This window comes from Hemiscyllium ocellatum, chromosome 11 (assembly GCF_020745735.1).
Source record: "Hemiscyllium ocellatum isolate sHemOce1 chromosome 11, sHemOce1.pat.X.cur, whole genome shotgun sequence".
Lineage (NCBI taxonomy): Eukaryota > Metazoa > Chordata > Chondrichthyes > Orectolobiformes > Hemiscylliidae > Hemiscyllium > Hemiscyllium ocellatum.
In genome coordinates this window covers 58,933,175-58,957,645 of record NC_083411.1, presented here as the reverse complement: position 1 = coordinate 58,957,645, position 24,471 = coordinate 58,933,175, and the positions used below count along the sequence as shown (strand labels likewise).

The following is a 24,471-nucleotide window of genomic DNA, read 5'->3' as shown; positions in this document are numbered from 1 at the left end:
TCAATGAGGTCATGGCTGATTTGACTATCCTTCACTCCACTTTCCTACCATTTCCCCACAATGTTTGATTCCTTTCCTGATTTACAATCTATCTTACATGAATAGACTTATATACCTAGCCTCAACAGCACTCTGGGGTAAAAAGAATACCACTGCACTCTAAGAGCAAAAAGTCTTCCTCATCTCTGTCTTAAATATGTAACCTCTTGGTTCTCAGGAGATGCCTTCTGGTCCCAGACTCTAGCATAAGTGAAAACAGCCTCTATTCCTATATCTGATCAAGCACAATCGTTAACAATCATATACTTTTCAAAATAGATCGCCTCTTATTCCACGAAATTCAAAAGAGCTCAAGCCCAAACTACTCGAACACTCCTGAAAAGAAAATCTCTCCATATCCGAAATTAATCTCATGAACCTTCTTTGGACTGCCTCCAAAGCCAATATATTTTTTTGAGGGGGAGATGATGACCTGATGATATAATCGCTGGATTGTTAACCCAGGTACTGCCTTAGGGATCCAGGCTCGAATCCCATCATGGCAAATGGTGCAATTTGAATCATAAAATCTCTGCAATGTGGAAGCGGGCCATTTGGCCCAACGAGTGCACACCAACTCTTTGATGAGCATCCTACCCAGACCCAGACCCAGACCCTGACCCTATCCCCGTAATCATGCATTTTCCATGCCTAACCAGCCTAGCCTGCACATCCGTGGACATTATAGAGGAAATTAGCACGGCCAGTCCAACCAAGCTGCATAACTTTGGACTGTGGGAGGAAACTGGAGCACCTGGAGGAAACCCATACAGACATGGGGAGAATGTGCAAAATCCACACAGACAGCCACCTGAGGCTGGATTTGAACCCAGGTCCGTGGTGCTGTGAGGCAACATTGCTCACCACTGAATCACTGTGCTGCCCCGTTTTATTGAATTCAATAAAAATCTAGAATTAAGAGTCCAATTATGACCTTGAATCAATGTCAATGATTGAAAAAAACCCTCTGGTTTGCTAATGTCCTTCAGGGAAAGAAACTGCTATCCTTACCTGGTCTGGACAACATGTGACTCTGGACACATAGCAGTATGGTTGACTCTTAACTGCTCTCTGGGATGGACGATAAATTCTACTGAGCCAGTGGCATCCTCATCCCATGGAGGAATAGAAACTGTTCCGAATATTCCAGCCATGGTCTCACTAGTGCCTTGAACATTTATAACAAAGCTTACCTATTTTTGTATTTTGTTTGCTTTGAAATAAAGGCCAACTATCCATTTTCCTTCCCTCATACCCATAAAATTTAAAGGCCAGGCTTTTCAGATTTATGCACAAGGAACCCCAAATCCTTCTGTGCTGCAGCTTTCTGCAGTCTTTTCAGTCAAATAATATTCACCTCCTCTATTCTTCCCGCCAAAGTGTATTACTCACATTTTTCCACTTTATATTCTACCTGGCTAGTTTTTGTTCTTTCACATAACCTGTTGTATCTCTCAATAGAATCTTTGTGTCATCCTCACCAAATGCCCTCCCACCTATTTTTGTGATCTGGAAACTTGGTGATTGTATATTTACTTTCTTCATTCCAGTCATAATCGAGGCCCTAGCTCTATTCTCTGCCATCCTGAAAATGTCCCCACTTTGGGTGGCCCAGTGGTTAGCACTGCTACCTCACAATAATTCTGTGTTGTTTTGTATCTTGAGGACCACAATAGCACAGAATTACTGAGCTGAAACCAATAGCTGAGTTCTGTAGCCATGAAGATGGCCTCAACCACGATCTTGGTTACAAGTCGTACTACATGTGACCCCATTACACTGTTCTGTACCTGTAAGATCTTCCTTACTGTCCAGTTTTGACACCATCACCTTGATAACTTATTATGATCTTTCTACCTTATTTAATGTGTACAGTTTTGGATTAGTACTTGTTACTTTGGTTAGACCCTCGGCGTGTGACTCTTATACCTACCATGTTATTCCAGTCATTTGGTTTGTCTCCAGAACTACCTTATTTTTAATATTTTGTAATTATCTCTCTTCCTTAATGAATCAGATTATAGATCATCCCTTCACCCACTATTCAGCTGTTGACACTTTATTCACACCATCTGACACTCTTGATCACCTGCAGAGACCTATTATTCAGTCTGTCAACACTCCACTCACACCACGTGTATGATATTTTGATCTCTCTGATTATAAACTCTGTGTCTGTGTGCTTCTCTTTACTTCACCTGACGAAGGGGCAGTGCTCCGAAAGCATTTGATTTCAAATAAACCTTTTGGACTATAATGTGGTGCCATGTGACTTCTGACCTTGTCCATCCAGGCCAACACTGGCAGCTCCATATGTTGTGGTTACAACTTCATTAAAAGCCCGTTAAGTATCCATACAAACACTGTCAGTCTAGAACAACCCTACAGTGTTACTTATATTGATCCCAGACATAGCAGGCAGGCAGGGGGAAGGAGTGTCCTGCCTGATGGGTAGGGATCTAAAGGTTCTACTGCATAGTGTGGTGTTGAGGTGGGATTTCTTCTTACCCCTGGATTGGTAAGATCAGGGCATGACATGACAACCTGGTCCGAGGTTGCCACCTGGATCAGTGCAATCTCAGCCCTCTGGAGGAATACCCAGCAGTGAAAGAAGGAAGTCAATGATCTTCTCCACTTTGCTAGTAAGTGCTACCATGTTTGTTATCTCACCCTCACTGTAACTCTCTTGCTATACCCACCTTCCACTGAGTCTCATGCCCTACCAATCTCACTACAGCTTGCAATCTGTCCCCCTCCGCTCACTCACACCTACCCCAATCCCAGACACCATTAATCCTGCAGTCCCTCTGCACTGCTTGTTCACTCAGGATACCTCCCAGCTGCACCTACAGTAACAATTGGGACACGTCCTTTCATCTCCATTAATACCTGCCTCTGTCTCATTTCAGGAAGTAAGCAGCCCACAGTAGAGCAGAAAGACTCAAGCCAGGTGGTGGGCTGACCTTCATTCAGTTCCTAACCCCTTACGTGGAGTAAACACTAATGTTGACCACCCTGAGCAGCTGGTTGCCCATGTCTAAGCACATGGAATTGGTATCAGAGACTGCCCATGACTTACTGCGTCAGCACCCCATTACACCCTCCTTGATTTGACAGATTCCTGTTGACAACCACAACAAGATTCCTTCCTTTGTGTCTGCACTAAATGGCAAGGAGTGACTGGAATAATATCCCTGGCTGAGGTAGCAAACACACAAAGGCAAAAGGCAAGGCAAGGGAGAGGTGTTGTGAGCATCCAGGCCAGCTCAGAATGAGTGAGAATTGGGACGGCAAGTGACCAGCCTGGAGATGCAGCCTGGGTTCATGCTCTTGGGTGTGCTGGCCGAGGCATTACAATGATAGTCACTGGGGCAGACTGTGGTGCAGTACTGAAGTGTAGAAATTTTCTGAGATGGCCCAGCAAGATATTAGAGACTGGCACATATCAGATCCAATACCATGAATGTAAAGTGTATGTGACTGGCATCCTTGGAGTATTCTCTGAGACCTCAGTGCCTAATATTTAGGTCATTTGGAGCAGGTAACAAGCTGAATTCACGACATCCCCACTCTAATCTCCAGGTCAAGTTTTCTCAATGTTGAGCTTGTTAGGTGAGTTTAAGATAGGAAGCTGAATATTAGTTAGGCGTGTTGTACCATTAGCTTGCTGCTTAATAGGGAATAATCCCATTAATTAGGAACTCATCACTGCTGAGTGACAGATTCAGCTCATTGCTTACTGAAAGAATAAAAAAAAATGGTCTTCCCGACATCAGAATTGCTACAGTTCTCATCCAATTCTCGAATAAACCTTGCCAAGCTCACATCATCCAGATCCCGACAAGATACTGCTGTCGATCTTCTATCAGCTCACCAATTCACTATCCATGGTCATACTGTACACCCAGCACAATGGGCTCTCAGGTTATTAAGGAGCCTCATGTGTGGTACTATATCAAATGTTTGAGCTGATCCAATATAACTGGATTTCTTTAGGAATCCAGCAGCACCCACATGCTACAGCTGCAACATATCACCTAAGTGGTCATCTCTATTGCATTTAACTCAATGGTGTATTTTATAAGTTTTAATTAATTACACTTATACCCCTGTTCTTTACATTGGAAACACCCCACTCTTTACCCTTCATTGGTTTCTATCAGTATTAATCGTATCCCTAACAAGTGATTTGTAATAAGATTAGAGAAAATTAGCCTATTTTTGCTGTTGTTCACATGTTTCTATATTTAGGGTTTGTTATGAACTCTTCACTTTCATATTTTACAAGTCCTTAGCAGAAATAGACCCATTCAGCCCCTCAAGCCTGCTCCACCATCAATACGGTCATGATTGATCTGTTTGTGTTTCAAATTCCAAGTTACCTTCATCGCCCAAGAAGAACTCATTCCAGGAAAAGCTTATGTTTCCAATTTGTGCTGGGATGGACAGACCCTTGTTCCCAAAATGGGAGAGAAAGATCAATCAGTTGGTGACAAGAATCAATTTCCTTATCCTGTTTGAAATCTGGAGCAATCCCTTCTCTGGGTTAACCTGTTCATCAGTGCCACCCTGTACAAGATGAACTTCAACAGTAAACAAGCTGCCCTAAAGACAGGACAGAGTGAGTGATGGTGTCTCTCTTCTTCCTTGTTGTTCACAGGGACAAACAGATTCATCAAGGACATTGAGATGATGATTGGGGAAAGGACTTGGCTCTTCTGGCTGTGGTGGAGAATGTGTTGGATTCTGATCTCTCCGTGTTTGCTGGTGGTAAGAAGCTGTTACACATTATTTTGATTTAAACTGAAAATACCCAATCTCTCATTCTGTTTCTGATTTAGTTTTGTATCTTATCCACATTCAGGCAGTCTTAATCTGGTCCTTGACAACATTTGCCCCACTAAGATATGGATCTGTTGAATACCCTGTCTGGTCAGGAGCACTGGGCTGGTGTATGACCATCTTCTGTATTATGTGGATCCCCATCATGGCTGTGGTGAGAGTTGTCCAAGCTGAGGGCCCCACCTTGTGGCAGGTGAGGGATGCTTTGAAATCTTTTAAAGGTGAAGGAACAGAGAACATAAAATTAGGTTTTGGATCATGATAGATGCAATGCAAAGCATATTGTTTCAAAGTCAAAATGTCTTTTTGTTGTCCTTTCACTTATGCTCAGTTCAGTCCACCGTGATACCATCTTGGTTCAGGCACTAAAGCTGGAGTGGACTGGAAGCAGTATCTGTGAATGTTTGAATATACAACGAAAAGAAAGTGGATCGGTTAGCTCAGTTGGTTGGATGGGTGAGTTGGTGATGCTGAGTGATGCCAGTCCCTGTACCAGCTGAGGTTACTGTGATGAACTCTCCTTCTGGAACTCTCCCCTTGATCCTCAGGTTAAACCACCATCAATCACCTCGCTCTCTGTTGAGAGAGCAGCCCTGTGATCTGATAGGACTATGGTTATTTCAATGTTACAAAAAAACATAATTTATCACATTTATGCAATTAAATCAAAGATAGGTTTTAAAATAATAAAAGAATTGCACTATTGGAACACATCACAAATATGAACATATCAGTGTGTTGCAATACCTTGGAAAATGCAGGTCACCTTAATTTAACAAATATAAACAAAAGGTCCACTAAACTCTATATTTTGTATTTCAGTCATGGATCACAGATTGTTAGGTTGATTTCATTAAATTCTCAATCAATTCATACACTATTTATGCACCTTACAAAGTTGGAGTTTGGACTGTTTCAAAACTATCTCTCAGTTTCAGAATGGTGTCTTCTGCATTGCAGATCTTTACGTTTGTCTGGTTGTAATAACAAGTTGTGGCATTAGGTGGTGGGATTCAGTAGTCTTTGAATAAAGTCCACGTGGAACATTTCCTGGTTTCAGTACAGGTTTGTCAAGATCAATCTCACATTTTGTTTCTTCATGCTTTCAATGAGAGAAAAGGCAGGGAGACAGTGAGTTTTGAGGAAGGAATTCCAAAGTCCCGTAATTCAGCAACTGAGGGGCCATCTACTAATGGTCAAACTATTTAAACAGCAAGGGTTCAAAATGCTTGATTTAGACAACCACACATGTCACAGAGATTTCCAGGAAAGGGTGAGCCAAGACCATGGAAAGATTTGGAAACAAGCAGGAGAATGTTAAACTTGAGTACTTACTTAAGCAGGAGCCAATATGAATTAGTGAGAAAGGAATGATCGATGATCAGGACTTGATATAATTAAGAGCACAGATTTGAATTATTAAGTTCACAGAGGGTCGGATTTGGGAGGTCAGCTGAGTTGTTACTTGAATAGGAGAAAGTGAGGACTGCAGATGCTGGAGGTCAGAGTCAAGAGTGTGGTGCTGGAAAAGCACAGCTGGTCAGGCAGCATCCAAGGAGCAGAGAATTAATGTTTCGGGCTAAAGCCGTGATGAAGGGCTTTAGCCAAAAATGTCGATTCTCCTGCTCCTTGGATGCTGCCTGACCTGCTGTGCTTTTCCAACATCAAACTCTCGATTTGCTATTTGAATAGCCAAGTGCCAATGGCATGACTGCATGGGTGTGGATTTTTGAAACAGAGGATTTCTGTAACTACAGAGGAATCGAATCAGATGATGCAGGCAAAAATATATGGTTTTAGTGGTGTTATGAAAATGTTGTCAGAAGCTCATTTCAGCATCAAATACAGATCAAAACAAATCGTCACAAGGAGGGTGATAAAGAAAGTTTATGGCGTACTTGCCGTTATTGCTCAGGGAACTGAGTACAAGAATCAGGAGGTCATGTTACAGCTTTATAAGACTTTGCTTAGGCTGCATGACGACTATTGCGTTTAATTCTAGTCGCCACATTACAAGAAGGATGTGGAGGCTTTGGAGAGGGTGTAGAAGAGGTTTACCAGGATGAGGCTTGGATTAGAGGGTATGAGCTCTAAGGAGAGGCTAGAAAAACTCAGGTTGTTTTCTCTGGAGCGGCTGATAGAAGCCTACAAAATTATGAGATGGATAGATAGGGTTGACAGTCAGAATCTTTTTCCCCCCCACAGTTCAAAAATACGAAGAGAAGCATTTAAGGTGAGAGGGCAAAAGTTCAAAGGAGATGTGAGGGGCAAGTTTTTTTACACAAAGAGTGTCAGGAGTCTGGAACAGGCTGCCGGGGTGGGGGTGGGGCAGATATGATAAAGGCATTTAGGAACTTTTAATTAAAGACATGAATATGCAAGGAATGAAGGGATGTGAACCAATGGCAGGCAGAAGAAAATAGTTTAATTTTGCATCATGTTCGGTACAATATTGTGGACTGAAGGATTAGTGTCTGTACCGTACTGTTCTATATAAGACCAAGGTTATGATTTGTCTGTCTCAACTACACAAAGTTCACAGAATCTGAGTTGTTATGGTGCAGAAAGAAGCCATTCAGCCCATCATGCCTGTACCAGCCCTCTGAATGCACAGAAGGCCTTAGTATTATTCCCCCGGCTTTTTCCCATAACCCTGGACATTATTCCCATTTCAGTGATTATCCAGCGCTGTCTCTAGTACACCGAATGATTCTGCAATAAAAGATCAAAACAATGGCACTTTTAAAAGGAGGATGACAGACAAAGGCAGTGACCACAGAGTCAGAGAAAGACTGACCCTGCTGTCTGACACAGCAGTGAATCTGCACTATCACTGCTTTTGCTGTTTGAGTTCATGTATCTCTGGACATTAGAGTGCATTTAGGAAAATTTAACAAACAGTGAAATTCACAGCTGACCTTAGAGGAACCCGTGTGGGTGAGCTCACAGCACAGGAACAGACATGTGCATAGTTTGTACTTGTAATCTTGCTGTAAATCTACAGTAGTGAATAGAGTGGATTCTTTCTTAATTATATCTTTTATTGAGATCGGTCTGTTGATTAAATTTTAAAAATATAAACCATAGGTACTAAGTTAGCATGGAGCAGTGTTTTTTTTTAAGAGCAAAAAGATGGTGCTATTTTCTGGGTCTGTAGATTGTGAAGGAGCAACGATGACCTTGAGTTGAGTGAGGTGCTCTTCCTATCAGATGTGGGAGTTTAGGAAGCATTTCCATGTTACTGATGGTTACTTCTGCAGGAAGTGTCTTTGATTGTGAATCCTATCAGATCGCATGGTTTGGTTGGACCAGCAGTTAGAGGCAATAAGGAATTTACAAGAGCTAGGGAATATGACGGGTGGCAGTTATAGGAAGCGAGAAAAGCCGCAGAAACATTCAGGTAGATGGGTTAACTCCAGGAAAATTAGGATGGGTAGGCAGGTAGTACAGGAGTCTTCTGTGGCTGTCCCCATCTCACACAAGTATGCTGTTTTGGAAAATGTAGGGGTTGATGGACTTTCCGGGGAATGTAGCACGAACAGCCAAATTTCTGGTCCGGAGACTGGTTCTCAATGTAATGAGGGGTACGTCAGGTTCCAAGAGATCAATTGTGAGAGGGGACTTTCTAGTCAGAGGCATAGACAAACACTTCTGGGGCCAACAGTGAAAAATCAGAATGGTGTGTTGCCAGGATCAAGGATATGTTGGAGAGAGTGCCGAATGTTCTCAAGGGGGAGAGGGACCAGCAGGAGGTCATTGTACACTTTGGAACTAATGATATAGGAAGGGAAAAGGATGAGATTCTAAAGGGACAATATAGAAGCTTAGGCAGGAATTCAAGAGGAGGTTCTCTAGGGTAGCAATATGTGGAATAAACCTGGTACTACAAGCTAATGAGGGTATGAATAGAAGGAAAGAGCAGATGAATGTGTGGCTGAGGAGATAGTGCAGGGGAGAAGGGTTTACATTAATGGATCAATGAAATCTCTTCTGGGGTAGAAGTGACCTCCACAAGAAGGATGGATTGCACCTGAATTGGAAGGGGATGAATATACTGGCAGGGAAAATTGCTCGAGCTGCTCAGGAGGATTTAAACTAGTAAGGTGGGGGGTGGGGTTGGGGGGGCGGTTGGGGGGGGTGTGGGTGGGGGGAAATAGTGGGACCCAGGGAAATAGTGAAGAAAAAGATCAATTTGAGATTGGTTGGGAAAGGTAACTAGTTAAAGCAGGCAAGAACAAAGCAAAAAACAACTACAGGTTGGACTGATAAATTAAACTAATTATTTCAATTCAAGAGAGCTAACGGGGAAGGCATGGTTAGGAATATCGGACTGGGATGTCATTGCAATTACAGAGATGTGGCTCAGAGATGGACAGGATTGGCAGCTTAATGTTCCAGGATACAAATCCTATAGGAAGGATAGAAAGGGGGGCAAGAGAGGAGGGGGAGTGGCATTTTTGATAAAGGATAGCATAACTGCTCTACTGAGGCAGGATATTCCTGGGAGTACATCCAGGGACGTTATTTAGGAGGAATTGAGAAATAAGAAACGGATGATCACCTTATTGGGATTGTATTATAAACCCCACCAATAGTCAGTGGGAAATTAAGAAACAAATTTGTAAGGAGATCTCAGCTATCTGTAAGAATAATAGAGTTGGTATGGTAGGGGATTTTAACTTAGACTGGGACTGCCATCGTATCAAGGGTTTTGATGGAGAGGAATTTGTTAAGTGTGCTGAAAAAAATCTTCTGATTCAGTATGTGGATGTACTGACTAGAGAGGTGCAAAACTTGACTTACTCTTGGGAAATAAGGCAGGGCAGGTGACTGAGGTGTCAGTGGGGGAGCACTTTGGGGCCAGCGACCATAATTCTATTCGTTTTAAAATAGTGATAGAAAAGAATAGACTGAATCTAAAAGTTGAAGTTCAAAATTGGAGAAAGGCCAATTTTGATGGTATTAGGCAAGAACTTTCAAAAGCTGATCGCGGGCAGATGTTTGCAGGTAAAGGTACAGCTGGAAAATGGGAAGTCTTCAGAAATGAGATAATGAGAATCCAGAAATAGTATATTCCCGTTAGGGTGAAAAGAAAGGTTGGTAGGTATAGGGAATGTTGATGACTACAGATGTTAAGGTTTTGGTTATGAAGAAGAAGAAAGCATATGTCAGGTATTGACAGCAGAGTTCGAAGGAATCCTTAGAGTATAGAGGCAGTAGGAGTATACTTAAGAGGGAAATCAGAAGGGCAAAAAGGGACATGAGATAGCAATGGCAAATAGGTTTAAGAAAAATCCAAAGGGATTTTATAAATACATTGAGGACAAAAGTGTAACTAGGGAGAGAATAGAGCCCCTCAATGATCAGCAAGGAGGCCTGTGTGTGGAGCTGCAGGAGATGGGGAAGATACTAAACAAGTATTTTACATCAGTGTTTACTGTGAAGAAGGACATGGAAGATATAGAATGTAGGGAAATAGATGGTGACACCTTGAAAAATGTCCATATTGAAGAAGAGGTGGTACTGGATGTCTTGAAATGCATAAAAGTGGATAAATTCCCAGGATCTAATCAAGTCTACCTAAGAACTCTGTGGGAAGCTAGAGAAATGATTGCTGAGATATTTGTATCATCGATAGTCACAGGTGAGGTGCTGGAAGACTGGAGGTTGGCTAACGTGGTGCCACTATTTAAGAAAGGTGGTAAGGACAAGCCACGGAACTATATTTCAGAGAGCCTGACATCGGTGGTGGGCAAGTTGTTGGAGGGAATCCTGAGGGACAGGATTTATATGTATTTGGAAAGGCAAGTACTGATTAGGGATAATTATAATGGCTTTGTGTGTGGGAAATCATGTCTCACAAACTTGATTGAGTTTTTTTGAAGAAGTAACAAAGCAGATTGATGAGGGCAGAGCGGTGGACGTGATCTATATGGACTTCAATAATGTGTTCAACAAGGTTCCTCATGGAATACTGATTAGCAAGGTTAGATCTCGTGGAATACAGGGAGAACTAGCTATTTGGATACGGAACTGGCTCAAAGGTAGAAGACAGAGGGTGGTGATGGAGAGTTGCTTTTCAGACTGGAGGCCTGTGACCAATGGTGTGCCACAAGGATCGGTGCATTTTGTCATTTATGTTTTGGTAAGGCAAATCAGAGCAGGACTTGTACACTTGTTGGGAAGGTCGTGGGGGTAGTGGGGGTGGGGGGGGGGGGGGTGTGGTTTGCTGAACAAAGAGACCTTGAGGTACAGGTTCATAGTTCCTTGGACGTGGAGTCACAATTAGATAGGATAGTGAAGAAGGTGTCTTGAATGCTTTCCTTTATTGGTCACAGCATTGAAATAGGAGTTGGGAGGCCATGTTGTGGCTGCCCAGGACATTAGTTAGGCCACTTTTGGAATATCATATGCAATTCTGGTTTCCCTCCTATTGGAAGGATGTTGTGAAACTTGAAAGGGTTCAGAAAAAAATTACTATGATGTTGCCAGGGTTGGAGGATTGAGTTTCAGGGAGAGGCTGAATAGGCTGGGGCTGTTTTCCCTGGAGCGTTGGAGGCTGAAGGGTGACCTTCTCGAGATTTATAAAATCATGAGGGGCTTGGATAGGGTAAATAGACAAGGTCTTTTCCCTGGAGTGGGAGAGTCCAGAACTAGACAGCACAGGTTTAGGGTGAGAGGGGAAAAATTTAAAAGGGATGTAAGGGGTAACTTTTTCATGCAGAGGGTAATCCGTATTTTGAATGAGCTGCCAGAGGAAGTGGCAGAGGCTGGTACAATTGCAACATTTAAAAGGCATCTGGATGTGTCTATGATTAGGAAGGGTTTTGAGGGAAATGGGCCAAATGCCGGCAAATGGGACTAGATTAGGTTGGGATATCTGACCAGCATGGACGATTGGACTGAAGGGTCTGTTTCTGTGCTGTACATCTCTATGACTCTATTTGCTACTTTTGCAAATCAATCAAAACATCAAGGTCTAAACAGCACAGATTTAATGAGATTGAGCTAATTGTTCCTGTTTGCTCTGCCCAGACCTCTCATTATTTTGTGAACTTTAGTGAAATCCCCCTCAGCCTCTTCCTCTCCATGGTGTGAAATTCCACATTCTCTAATCAAAACCTGGCAGTTAATTGTCAATCAGCATTAGTGGGTGCATTCTCCACGGCAACATCTCTGCCAATCAGAATTCATTTAGCAACCAATCAATAGTCTCCTTTCAGATGACAGAATTTACTTTTCACCTTGAATTGGTTGGGATTCTTGCAAAATGTCCCAATAAATGCAGGACAAAAGGATTTGAAAAATGTGTCTTTTCTCAACAATGCATCTAAAGGATTATTTGATAAACTATTCTGTAATCCTTATCATTAATGCTAGTCAGTCTACATCATTTGCTTCTCTGCAAGTATTTCTAATGTAAACAGTGTTCGGTTTTCGGGTTTTGCCCAATTCACCAAGAATTTCTGTTTTTCTTAATTCAGCTTACACTGTGGTATCTCTTCCCAATGAAAAGCTGCTCTGTGACATCATTACAGGATACTAAACCCCTAATGCAATGGTTAGGAGGTTGGTCTTTGAGGTTGTTGTAAACAGCAAGTTCTTACAGTCCTGCACTAGTAGGCAGGAGGGCCCATACAGTCTCCTCGTTTGCCATCCCATGCTTGTGTCTGGCCTACAACATTATAAGGTGTACGCAAAGCCTAGAGCATCAGTTAATATTCCCCTGCAATTGTGGGTTTGCGTGGTAAGGGGAGAACAGGAAGGCTCAGAAAAGGAGATGGCTGACTCTATCAATGAGACCAGCTCAAAGTCCCAGCCTATCCAGATATTCATTGCATTCCTGACCTTGCTGTTGAGTCTCCCTACTCTCCCTGGACCTTCGCTCCCATTTCCTGTCATGTGACCTCACTACTGGCTCCCCCTGTGGAACTCCAGCACTTTGATTCTGGAGGTTGCTTCTGGTGCCAGCAGTGACCATTACTCCCTGTGGCACTGCTGGTCAGTCAGATTGGCAGGCAGTTTTGTTCAAGGAAAATGCACAAAATGGAGGATAAAAATCCCATATCCAACCATTTGATGCTCTGAGCAGCTTGAAGTGACTCTGGCACAGCCATAACCTGTACGGATATATTCCCCACCAAGTCTTCGGGTTGTCGGGCAGAAAACCTTGCTATCCGAAAAATCCTGGTCATTGTCTTTATAATTTGTAGGTTAATTGACTGGCTACTGGTGCTCATGTTTCCCGTCTTCCACCTTAAGTGAATCCATGCTTCTCCATAGCACTGTGGCTTAAACCACACCAGGCCTTGTTCATCTGCCAGCCCTGTCCTTGTTGATCACTATGAGACGCTAATCCAACATCACACTTTTAAAATTTTCACCCCTGTATCATTGAGCAAATCCTCTCTCTCGTACCCTCCTCCAACTGTGTGAACCATCAAAATACCTGCACTCCTACAATTCTGACATTTGTTGCAACACTCACCATTTCACTCACTCTCCCATTGGTAACTGTGCATTCAGCAGGGTTAACCTTAAACATTGGAATTGCCTCCCTAAACCTCTTCATCTCACCATGTCTCTGACCTTTAACATTTAATGAATTGCACTAAGGTCATTGCATCAAACTGATTGTCTGTGAAAAGTCCATTTCTTTCAGTGTGTCTCACTGCCAGTGCACAACAGGATCAATTGAAGTGTCTGGATGAGAGGATAATCTTTGTCATGAAATATTGTTTGCTATAGTGTGAATTATCAGGTGTCGGAATAATCTGATTGGAAACCAGATTTCTTTTCCACTTAACAGTGGGTGAAAATCCAACAGAAATGATCAAACATTTTACATTTCCATTCACAGAAAATATCTGCTGCTTGCACATCAGCTCCTGATTGGGGTCCCTACTTGGAACAACACAGAGGGGAAAGATACAGGAAGAAGCCTGACTCTACAGAAGACCCAAACTGTGTGCACCTTCTGGTCATTCCTGAGAAGTAACAACGCAAAGGAAAATTCCTGTTCAATTGGTAAACATTGGTCCTGAAATTCCACAGCCATTCTGGAGTACAATCAGTGTCACTTCATTGAGTGCTCCCTTGATCAGTCAGCACCTCAGCCAAGACCCAGGGATAAGATTTGCTGAAGTTTCCTGTGCCCACTGTAAACATGGGCATCAATTTGGGGCAGGATGGGGCTGCTGAGAATTACTGAGCATTCAAGTTCCTGCATCATGAGTGTTCAGTCATGTTCCTCCCTGCGTCCTGGTGATAATACACAGGATTCCAGTCTCTGTACATTGTGGACATTAGCTCCTGCTCTCACAGCCCCCACTTACAGTCTGCACTGCCTGGGTTCCCACCAATTAACTACAGGATGAGGGAAGATTTGATGCAGCGAAATCTGATTCAAAATGATATTAGTCATAGAAGGTGCAGAAAGGGTTAATGCTGAGGATTGCATTAAGAATGGCCATATCAATATCATCATTCTGATTTGGGTGGAAGAATAGTAGCTTGATTAATAAAACCTACCACTGAAATCCTCTTTACAGTCTCTGTGACAATGTCTACCATATCAGTGGAATATGTACCTATTGCTAACATGTAATAAATGACACATTGGTTAAGACAAAGGCCTGTGTTTGTTGGAGGACCAAGTGTTTTCCCTCGACCACACTTGATAAAATGAGCCCTGCAAATCCCTGCCAGGAAGGATATGTTGGCAGTGAACCTGCCTTGATGGTTTGATAGTATGAGCAATCTCTAACATGATGAGCAGTGGTGCAGGTTCCGGTGAGCTTTGAAGGTATCTTCAGGTATAACTTTAAGATGATAAACGCATCGCAATTTTTGACAAGACAAAATCAACAGAGTGAGATTCATCTGGTAGAACACATTAAAGTGATTGGGATTGTCTTTAACCCCACATGCAGCTCTGAAGAGAATGGGAAATGTCTACTGGGCAGCACGGTGGTTCAGTGGCTAGCATTGCTGCCTCACGGCGCCAGGGACCCGGGTTCAATTCCTGCCTTGGGCAACTGTCTGTGTGGAGTTTGCACATTTTCCCTGTGTCTGCATGGGTTTCCTCCGGGTGCTCCGGTTTCCTCTCACAGTCCAAAGATGTGCAGGTTAGGAGAATTGGCCTTGCAAAATTGCCAGTAGTGTGAGGTGCATTAGTCAGGGGTGAATGTAGGGGAATAGGCCTGGGTGGGTTTCTCTTTGGAGGGTCAGTGTGGACTTGTTGGGCCGAAGGGCCTGTTTCCACACCGTAGTGAATTTAATCCAATCTAAAAGAAGGGGGACCCATTCATTACACTTGCAAACAAGGTGTGAATCATCTATTTTGACAACACAAGCATGAGAAAATCCTCCTGCACAGCTATACACAGTAGCAGCTTTGTTATACAGCAACATACAAGGCGGCACGGTGGCACAGTGGTTAGCACTGCTGCCTCACAGCGCCAGAAACACGGGTTCAATTCCCACCTCAGGTGACTGACTGTGAGGAGTTTGCACATTCTCCCCGTGTCTGCGTGGGTTTCCTCCGGGTGCTCCGGTTTCCTCCCACAAGGTGAATTGGCCATGCTAAATTGCCCATAGTGTTAGGTAAGGGCCAAATGGAGGAGTATGGGTGGGTTCCGCTTCGGCGTTTCGGTGTGGACTTGTTGGCCCGAAGGGCCTGTTTCCACACTGTAAGTAATCTAATCTAAAAAAAATACAAATCCTTTAAGATAAGGAGACATTGAGATTTTGTATCATTAAATGAAAAGGAAGCTAAATAATCATATCAGGAAGACAAGGCAGCAGGAATAGTACTGTCAGCAAGATGTCATTTCAGAAATGGGCCAAATAGTACATAAAATTGGCACCTTGCCAATAACTGTTCTTAAGATATTGATTTTGCCTCCAAACTAGATACTTAATCAGAAACCGAACAAATACACTTTTATATTCAATGATCTAATGTACCAAGTTGCTCATAAAAGTTGCATCAGATACACTTGATGAAATTCTGCAAGGTTTTAAAAATCACTGTCCAACAAATTAAATTCTTGAAAACACAATATTTATCAGGTGTTCAGCTTCCAGAGAAATCTATGAGTAATTTATTTAGTGATCTCTACATAGTAGTGGAAAAATATGACTATGAAGCCTTGAAATCACTGTTCATTGGAGATAGAATTATTGATGGATTACTGGTAAGTCTTTTTCAGTTTTGTTGTGGTCCAAAGAAAATTTTCAAGAAAGCCATTTAGATGGTGAGAGAAGCAAAAATCTGGAAGCAAAACAGATCAACATAAGACAGGAGGATCAACCTTACCACAAGATGTCAGCAGATTCTCTTCAGCTCCTGTGGTTCAAAAATCCTAAAGACAGTAAAATAACCAGTAGAGATTTGGCCAGACGGCAGATACTAGGCATGAATGTCAATGCATTGGAGAAAGCAAACTTCACAGGCACAGACAGTATCCTCTTCCTACTTTTCCCTTTGAGCATTTTAGTCCTAAGAACTATATCTGACTTCTTCTTGAATACACTGAATGGATTTTTTTCAATCACTGTCAGTGGCAAAGAATTCCACAGGCTCACCACTCTCTGAGTGAAGAAGTTTCTCTTCATCTAATTCCTAAATGACCTCGTCTGTATTCTCAGATTGTGAGCCCTGGTTCTGGATTTCTTGGTCATTGGGAACATCCTTCCTGAATTTACCCTGTCTAATCCTGTTAGCATTTTATAGGTTTCTATCAGATATCCACTCAGCCTTCTAAACGATGGTGAATATAGTCCTAATCAATCCACTTTCTCTTCATATATCAGTCCTGTCATCCCAGGAATAGTCTAGTTGCAGTCTTTGTTGCAGTCCCTCCATAATTATTCCAGCAATCCATGAATCAGTCTATGAACCCATCCGTCTATGAATACATCTATGAATTCACCTGTCATTGAATCTGACCATCCAATCATGAATCCAACCAACTGTCTACCAAGTCCATCTGCCTGGAAATTTGGCCCACTTTCTGAGAATCAATCAGTACATTATTTCATGCACCTATCTGCGAATCCATCCTTAAATCTGTGTTTCCCTCCATGAATCTAGCTGGCGATCCATCCACACCTTTGTGAATCTTTCCATCTGTATATCTGCCCATAAATCCATCACATCATTGTTCTGTCTGTATGTGAATTCATCCATCGATCTGTTCATCTGTGACACTATCCATCCATGAATCTACCCATGAATCCATCCCTCATCCCATACAGTTTTGATGTGGACGGTCAAACTACCAGTTTATCTGACTGGCTTAGCAGAAACCACCCTATCACACAACTGAAACCGGGCTGTTTGAGCCCTTTTTACACATGCAGTTTTGACTTCTGATATCAATTGCTGTTTTACAAGAACTGTAATTCCAAACTTTAGCAGTGAAAAAGCCTTCTCTCCATCTCTATCTCTCCCAAAAGTCTCTTATTCAGAAAAACAAATTGAAGACTTAGTCAGCCATGGTGGACTAATTCTCTGAGCATGCCAAATACCACTGCACTCTTAATTGCCATCCACCTGTATCCCAACTCAGAAAAAGAATTGCAGTAAGATTAACCAAATGAAGATTCCCAATTTGGTTCTTGACCAATTGGACTCTAAATCATGTGAACTAATACCAATGTAATAACTTTTCATGAAATTCAATTTGCAATTATTTTTCTTTCTCTATCCTTCTTCACTGTATTTGTGTGTGTGAATGAAGTAGCAGAGTTTGTTCCTCCATGTTTTGCATGTTTATTAATAAACCCCATCTTAAAGATTTTGCTTTGGGTTTATTTCCAAGATTGAAACTCAAAAAATAAAGGTACAGTTTGGGCAGCGTGTTGTGGCTTACTTCAAAACTGGACAAAAAGGGAAATCATTACCTCAAACGAGACCTGTCTCCAAATCAAGAGGGGAAAAGCAACCATAATTTTAATTCACCCCCATTCCTCCATAACCTTTTGATCTTCAAGTTTTCCATTTATTTAGTGTACACTCACATGCACACAGCATACTTCTCCAGACTGCCTCTTCTGACAGTTCACTCACCCCATTCTCACAAGCTTGGATCCTGCTCTCCTTGGATCATTGGATTGAATCATACCCTCTGACCATCTCCCCATTCAGGGTCCTCCTTGCCAATTTATTCCCAAAGAGTTAATCACTCTGGCAAATCCCTGCTGGGTCACTTAGCACAAAACTGGCCATTCACAAGCAGCCGTGTTGCTTCTTCTGTTCTATATCAGTACCCATTACATTACTGCCCATTTACTCTATGACCTCCTCAAAACTTTCTACAAGTTTGGTCAAACAAACTTTTCCCTTTGACATTCAAGCCAACTATTCATAGCTACTCTATATGTCCTGCTCTTCTTTCTCTACTAAGGATTCCATTATTTATTCTTGCACTGATGCAAATGGATTGATTTATCATTGCTTGAAAGGGGTCAGGAAAGATTTACAAGAATGTTGCCAGGGTTGGAGGGTTTGAGCTATAGGGAAAGGCTGAATAGGCTGGGGCTGCTTTTCCTGGAGTGTCAAAGGCGGAGGGGTGACCTTCTAGAGATTTATAAAATTACGAGGGGCATGGATAGGATAAATAGGCAAAGTCTTTTCTCTGGGTTGAGGGAGTTCACGACTAGAGGGCATAGGTTTAGGGTGAGACGGAAAAGATATAAAAGGGACCTAAGGGACAACTTTTCACACGGAGGATGGTGTGGGTATGGAATGAGCTGCTAGAGGTAGTGGTGGAGGTGGATACAGTTATAGCATTTAAAAGGCATCTGGATGGGTATCTGAATAGGAAGGGTTTAGAGGGATACAGGCCAAGTGATGGTAAATGGGATAGATGAGGTTAGGATATCTGGGCATGGATGAGTTGGACTGAAGGGTCTGTTTCCTTGCTGTATATCTCTATGATTCTATGACATGCTATGTTTCAAATATAGGCATTATTTTAGCTTTCTAAAACTGGATCTCTGCCACAACTCCATTTCTGAATGAATTAATAAAAATGAGTAATTCCTTATCCCGAGATTATTTCAAAATATATGGATGCAATTGATCTAGACTGGAATTGGAAGGGGACCTATATCCTGATGGGGACATTTGCTAGTGCTACTCAGGAGGTGTAAGACCCATAAAGGATTTGTTTGGGTGGATAGATGGGTTGGGGGTAGTGGGAGGTTTTGAGCATGCAAAGAGGCACTGAGAAAAGAGATAAGGTGAAGGCTGGTACAGTTGAGAGGAGGAGCAACTCAAATAGTCAAGGCAGGCATGAGCAAGGCAGAGAACAAGGTTAGTCTGATGAATGAGACTACATTTATTTCAAAGCAAGAGGCCTGACAGGTAAAGCTGATGACCTTGGGCATGGTTGGGAACATGGGAATAGGATATCATAGCTATTACAGAGACACAGCTCCGTGAAGGGCAGGACTGGCAGCTTAATGTTCCAGGGTATAGATGCTGTAGGAAGGATAGAAAGGAGGACAAGAAAGGAAGGGAAGTGGTGTTGTAGTTCAGGCTAAAATTACAGGTGTACCTAGGGAGAGTATTCCTGGGAGTAATGAGGTCAAAGCCAAGTGGTCCTGATGGAACTCAAACTTTCAGTGACTAGATTATTGCTAAGCAAGAGAACTGCTTGTTAGCATTGTTGATGATACCTTCCGGCACTTTATTGATAATTGAGAAAAGACTGATAAGGTTTTAATTGGCCATTTTCAATTTGTTCTGCTATTTGTGTGGGACATTTCTGGGCACTTTTCCATGTTGGCAGACACGTGCGAGTGTTGCATTTGTACTGGAACAGCATGGCCGGGCTATTGCAAATTCTTGACTATGTCTTCAGTAATATTACTAAATTCTTTTCAAAACCCATAGCCTTTGCCCTATCCAATGCCTTAATGCATTTCTTGATATATCATGTGGAGTGAACTGAATTGGCTGAAGTACAGCATCTGTGAGATCTGCGGAGGAGGCCAAGATAGATCATCCACTCGATATATCAGGCTGATGGTTTGGCAAATGCCTTAATCTTGTCTTCTGCATTGATGTGTTGGGCTCCACCCATCATTAAGGATGGGGCTATTTATGAAATCTCTTCCTCCAGTGAATTGTTTATTTGGCCATCACCATTCAGGATTGTTTTGGTAGGCTGGCAGCGCTTAGATCTGAGCCTTTTTATCACATAGTCTGTTATTATACATAACGTGTTATTAGCCACTAACAGTCTCCATTACCAGCTATTCATCCTCCTAGCCTGACTGTTATACACTCCCTCACCTGTCCAACTATCCTTTTCTGTCTTTGGCCTCTATGCGCACCTATTGTTTACTCCTTACTGCCTCGTCCAACATTTTCCTAGTTGTCATCAGTTCTGAGGAAGAGTCACTGGACCCAAAACGTTAACTCTGATTTCTGTCAATAGGTGCTGCAAGATCTGCTGAGCTTTTGCAGCAATTTATGTTTTTGTATCGATCTGATTCATTGGTTATGGAATTCCTTAACTCTGTCTATCAATTGCTGCTGATGCTGTTTAGCAAACAAGTAGTCTTCTTTTGTAGCTTCACCAGGTTGATGACTTGGTTTTGGCTCCTGTCATGTCCAACTGCACTCTTCATTGAACTAGGATTAATTGATGGAATTGGCTGAGGCAGGGTAATGTTGGATCATGAGTTTGCAGGTTGTGTTGAAATACAACTCTGCAAATCTCGCTCACAACACCTCATAGATGGCCAGTCTTGTGTTGCTAGATCCATTCAAAGTATATCCAATTAACATGATTGTAATGGCACACAACATGATGCAACGTATCCTCAATGTGAAGATGGGACTTTGTCTCCTCATGGACTGTGGGATGGTCACTCTTAATGATACTGTCGTGGTCAAGGATACCTGTAGCAGGCAGTTTGGTGTGGATGGATTGAGTATGTTTTTCACTCTTATTGACTTCATTGGAACATTTGCAGACCCTATCTAGCAGCTATATATTTTAGCTCTTGGCCACCCTTAGTGCTTACTCAAGGTAATGTTCAATGTGTATAAGTATTGATTCATCAGCTGGGGGGCAGTGAGTCAAGGGAGGGTGTGGTATGTGATAATCAGCTGGAGTTGTCCATGCCCACGTCTAAAGTGATTTTGTTTTACTTCATTGCATTCAGCATCAATGTTGATATCTCCCAAGGCAACTGCCTTCTAACTGTATGTCCCTGCTTTCATGACAGTTGGTTGGTCCAGCTGCTGGAACAGGTCATACCAGAGATGGTGATGACATTGTTTGGGATATTTTGTGCAATGCATGATGCCATGAGTATGACTATCAGTTTGACCAGTCTCTGAGGCAGCTCTCCCAATTTTAACACTAGCCTCAGAAGTAAATAAGGAAGACTTCATAGAATTGACAAGGCTGAGACTGCCATTGTCATTTCTGGTGCTTTAGCCCATCTAGCTTCACTTCTTATTTGAGACTTTCTACCAATTGATACGAGTGAGTAATTTGCTAAACTATTTTGAGGGCAGTTACGAGTCAAGTACATTGTTGCATTTACACATTGGCCAGACCAGATAAGGGTGATATTTTTCTATCCTTAAAGGGCATTAGTAGTGGTTTCATGTCATCATTAGTGACTTTCAATTTTATATTTAAATGAAAACTCAGATTTCAGCATCTGTCAAGAAGGAATTTGAACCCAAGCCCCCAGAATATTACCTGGCCCCTGGTTCCACGACCTCAGTAACAATGTCACAAGTCCATTTCTTTCCCCAAGTTGTTGTTGCAATCTTGGGACAGTAGGAAGATGATCTATCTAAGGGCAATTGAATCTGCAAAAGCAAATTACAAGAGTCCATGAGGAAAATTAATGAATAAACATCTACCTGGATGCTTAAAGGAATGAACAAGAATACAAATCAGATCAGATTTGGTCCAAGGTGTTACTTGCATTGATCTACTTCTGCTATTAGATAGATCCCAGGACTTCAATGCATGTTCACAATGGAATAGTAGCAACCAGTCTCTGATAGTGGCAATAGACATAAGAGATACTAAAGGTAAGGACAGAGGGTGAGAACAGGAACTGGATTTTCAGGTTGAGCAGATAGGGACTGAGATTGAAAGCATGAGTAAGGTTAGGAGTAAAGGTGGGAGACAAGCCTGGCAGCCAGGCAGAAGCCAGGCTGGGAGCAAGACTGAGGCAAGACAGGAGGCAGATCGAGTGTGAGAAGAAGGTAAAGTCCCCACTATTGGCAATAGACATGAGGGATTTTAACAATAAGTACAGAGACTGGGAATAGAGTTGGGACTGAAGAGGATCTTGATGGATAAGTCAGGAGCTGGAGTGTTGGCGGAAAGGTTGTGGGAAGAGGGAAGCCACCAAATGGGAATGAAGTTAGAGTAAAATGTGCAATGTTGAAGGGATATATTGGCATAATTTTATTAACACAACATGAGAAATATGTAAAGGAGTAGACCTTATAGGCCATTGAGCCTATTTTGTTATTTAATACAACCATCACTGATCTTGGAGTGTGACTTCACTTCTCTGCCTGCTTCCCATATCTCCATATTCTCAAGAGACTAAATATGTCTATGCCTGTCTTAAATTTATTCAACAATGGAGATAACTTAATGCCCTGCAGCAGAGAATTACTAAGATTCACAACCCTTGGATTGAAGAACAACCATTTGTTGAAGATGTTAAAGCAAAAACAATGTTAACAACATCCATCGGAGCTTACTATATTTCATGAGTGCAAGAACGGATACACTTCCGAAACTGGATCAGGGTTACACTGCTTAAACAACTCAACAAGAATTCAGACTGCTGCTAGTCACAATGAGTCACTTTCCCTTCATGGCTGAGTAGAGAATTATCTGCAAGGATTTATTAAACCAAATTCCAGCAAAACATCTTCAGTACAAAGTATGCATGGAGGAGCAAAGTGAAGAATGATAAAATACTAATTAACCAAGTATTTCTGAAAATCTAGAGCACAGACCAACATGACTTTATGGAAGACCATGAGTTTAAATTTGATATGTTTTCAAGTAAAGCCTTAGATTTTAAATGGAGGTACTGTATTTATTGTACTTCCAATAATAAATAGTTCATTTAGATAGCATCAATAAAATCTTCAGTAGAGAATTGGCTGGTTGGTTAAAAAGAGAAGACATTCAAAACTGCATCATTTTACTGCCAAGAGCAATTAGGGAGCATGGTATATAACAGAATTTTAAGAGCACTTGTGATAGCTGAATCACTCTTGCCTGAAAACATAATTGTGACTCTTTGATGATTTTTGACAGATAATATATTAGCAATGTGACAGAAAATATTAAGGAAAACAATTGGCTCTCCCATCATTTCAATTAATTCAGTAAAAATGTAATTGCTGCATCATTGCTTCAATCCAAAGCAATGGATATCACACTAAATTAAAAAAAAATAGTTAACTGATTAACACAATCTATCATCTGAATCTGAGAACACTATTAAAGATCCATATTATTTGTTGTTGGTGTTTCAGTCAATTTATGACATGGACTGAAATTGTAGTTGGCTTGCTGCTGTAGTCTCTTCCTCTACCACCATGAGACCATCGCTCCTTCCCCATTAGCTGCATGTAATACAGCAAGGCATGCTCCCTGGAAGATAGTTCCTCATGTATTGCTTTGAAACTGCTCCTTGGGGCTGTTTAAATAAAAAAACAAATCTTTTATGGCATGTGAGTGTCACTGGCAAGACCAATATTTATTGTTCATTTCCAATTGTCCTTGAGAAAGTAGTGGTGATCTGACTTCTTGAACTGCTGCAATCCCTGTAATGTAAATATAGCCACAGGGTGATAAGAAATGATTTGTGATTTTAACCTGGCCGTGGTGAAGAAATGGTGATATAGATTAAAGTCAGAAGTGGTATGGATTTGGAGGGAACTTGCTGGTGAGGGTGTTCAAATGGGATTGTCCTTGATCATCTAGGTGATGGAAGTTGCTGGTAGACATGTGTGTTTGGAAGATGTAATTGCAGGATCAGTTTTGAGTTGCTGCAATGCAAGTTGTAGTTGTTACACTTCTCACTCTACTCCTGTGCATTGATGGTGGAAGGAGTTAATGTTTAAGCTGGGAGATGGTGCACCAATCAAGTGACTTGCTTTGACCTGGATAGTATTGAGTTGCTTGAATGATACCAAAGTTCATCCAGACAAGTAGGGAGTATTTCATTACAGCCCTGACTTGTGCCTTGTAGATAATGGACAGGATATGTGGAATTATTTACCACAGAATTCTCAACCCCTGCCCTGCTCTTGTAGCAATGGTATTTTAATTGCTGGTCCACTTAAATTTCTAGGTGTTGAAGGCTGGGTTTCAGTGATGATGATGCCATTGGATACTACGGGGAGTAGGTTAAACTTTCTCTTGCTGGAGACTTCCATTGCATGGTACTGGAGTGTCAATAATGTTACCTAGCCACATACTAGGCCTAGTTTAAATATGTTCGAGGAGAAAGTGAGGTCTGCAGATGCTGGAGATCAGAGCTGAAAATGTGTTGCTGGAAAAGTGCAGCAGG

The 24,471-nt window shown here is 41.9% G+C and overlaps 1 protein-coding gene across 1 annotated transcript in view; it reads left to right on the top strand.

Moving 5' to 3' along the window:
• LOC132820022 (sodium- and chloride-dependent neutral and basic amino acid transporter B(0+)-like) overlaps window positions 1–5,038 on the top strand; it is a gene marked incomplete at its 3' end in the record, with an annotated part of 109,512 nt that extends 104,474 nt beyond the window's left edge. Inside the window, exons 16-17 of the mRNA XM_060831949.1 lie at window positions 4,700–4,809; window positions 4,904–5,038. Coding sequence (XP_060687932.1) covers window positions 4,700–4,809; window positions 4,904–5,038 — 245 coding nt within the window. The remainder of the gene's footprint in view (window positions 1–4,699; window positions 4,810–4,903) is intronic.
• Window positions 5,039–24,471: the final 19,433 nt, after the last annotated feature.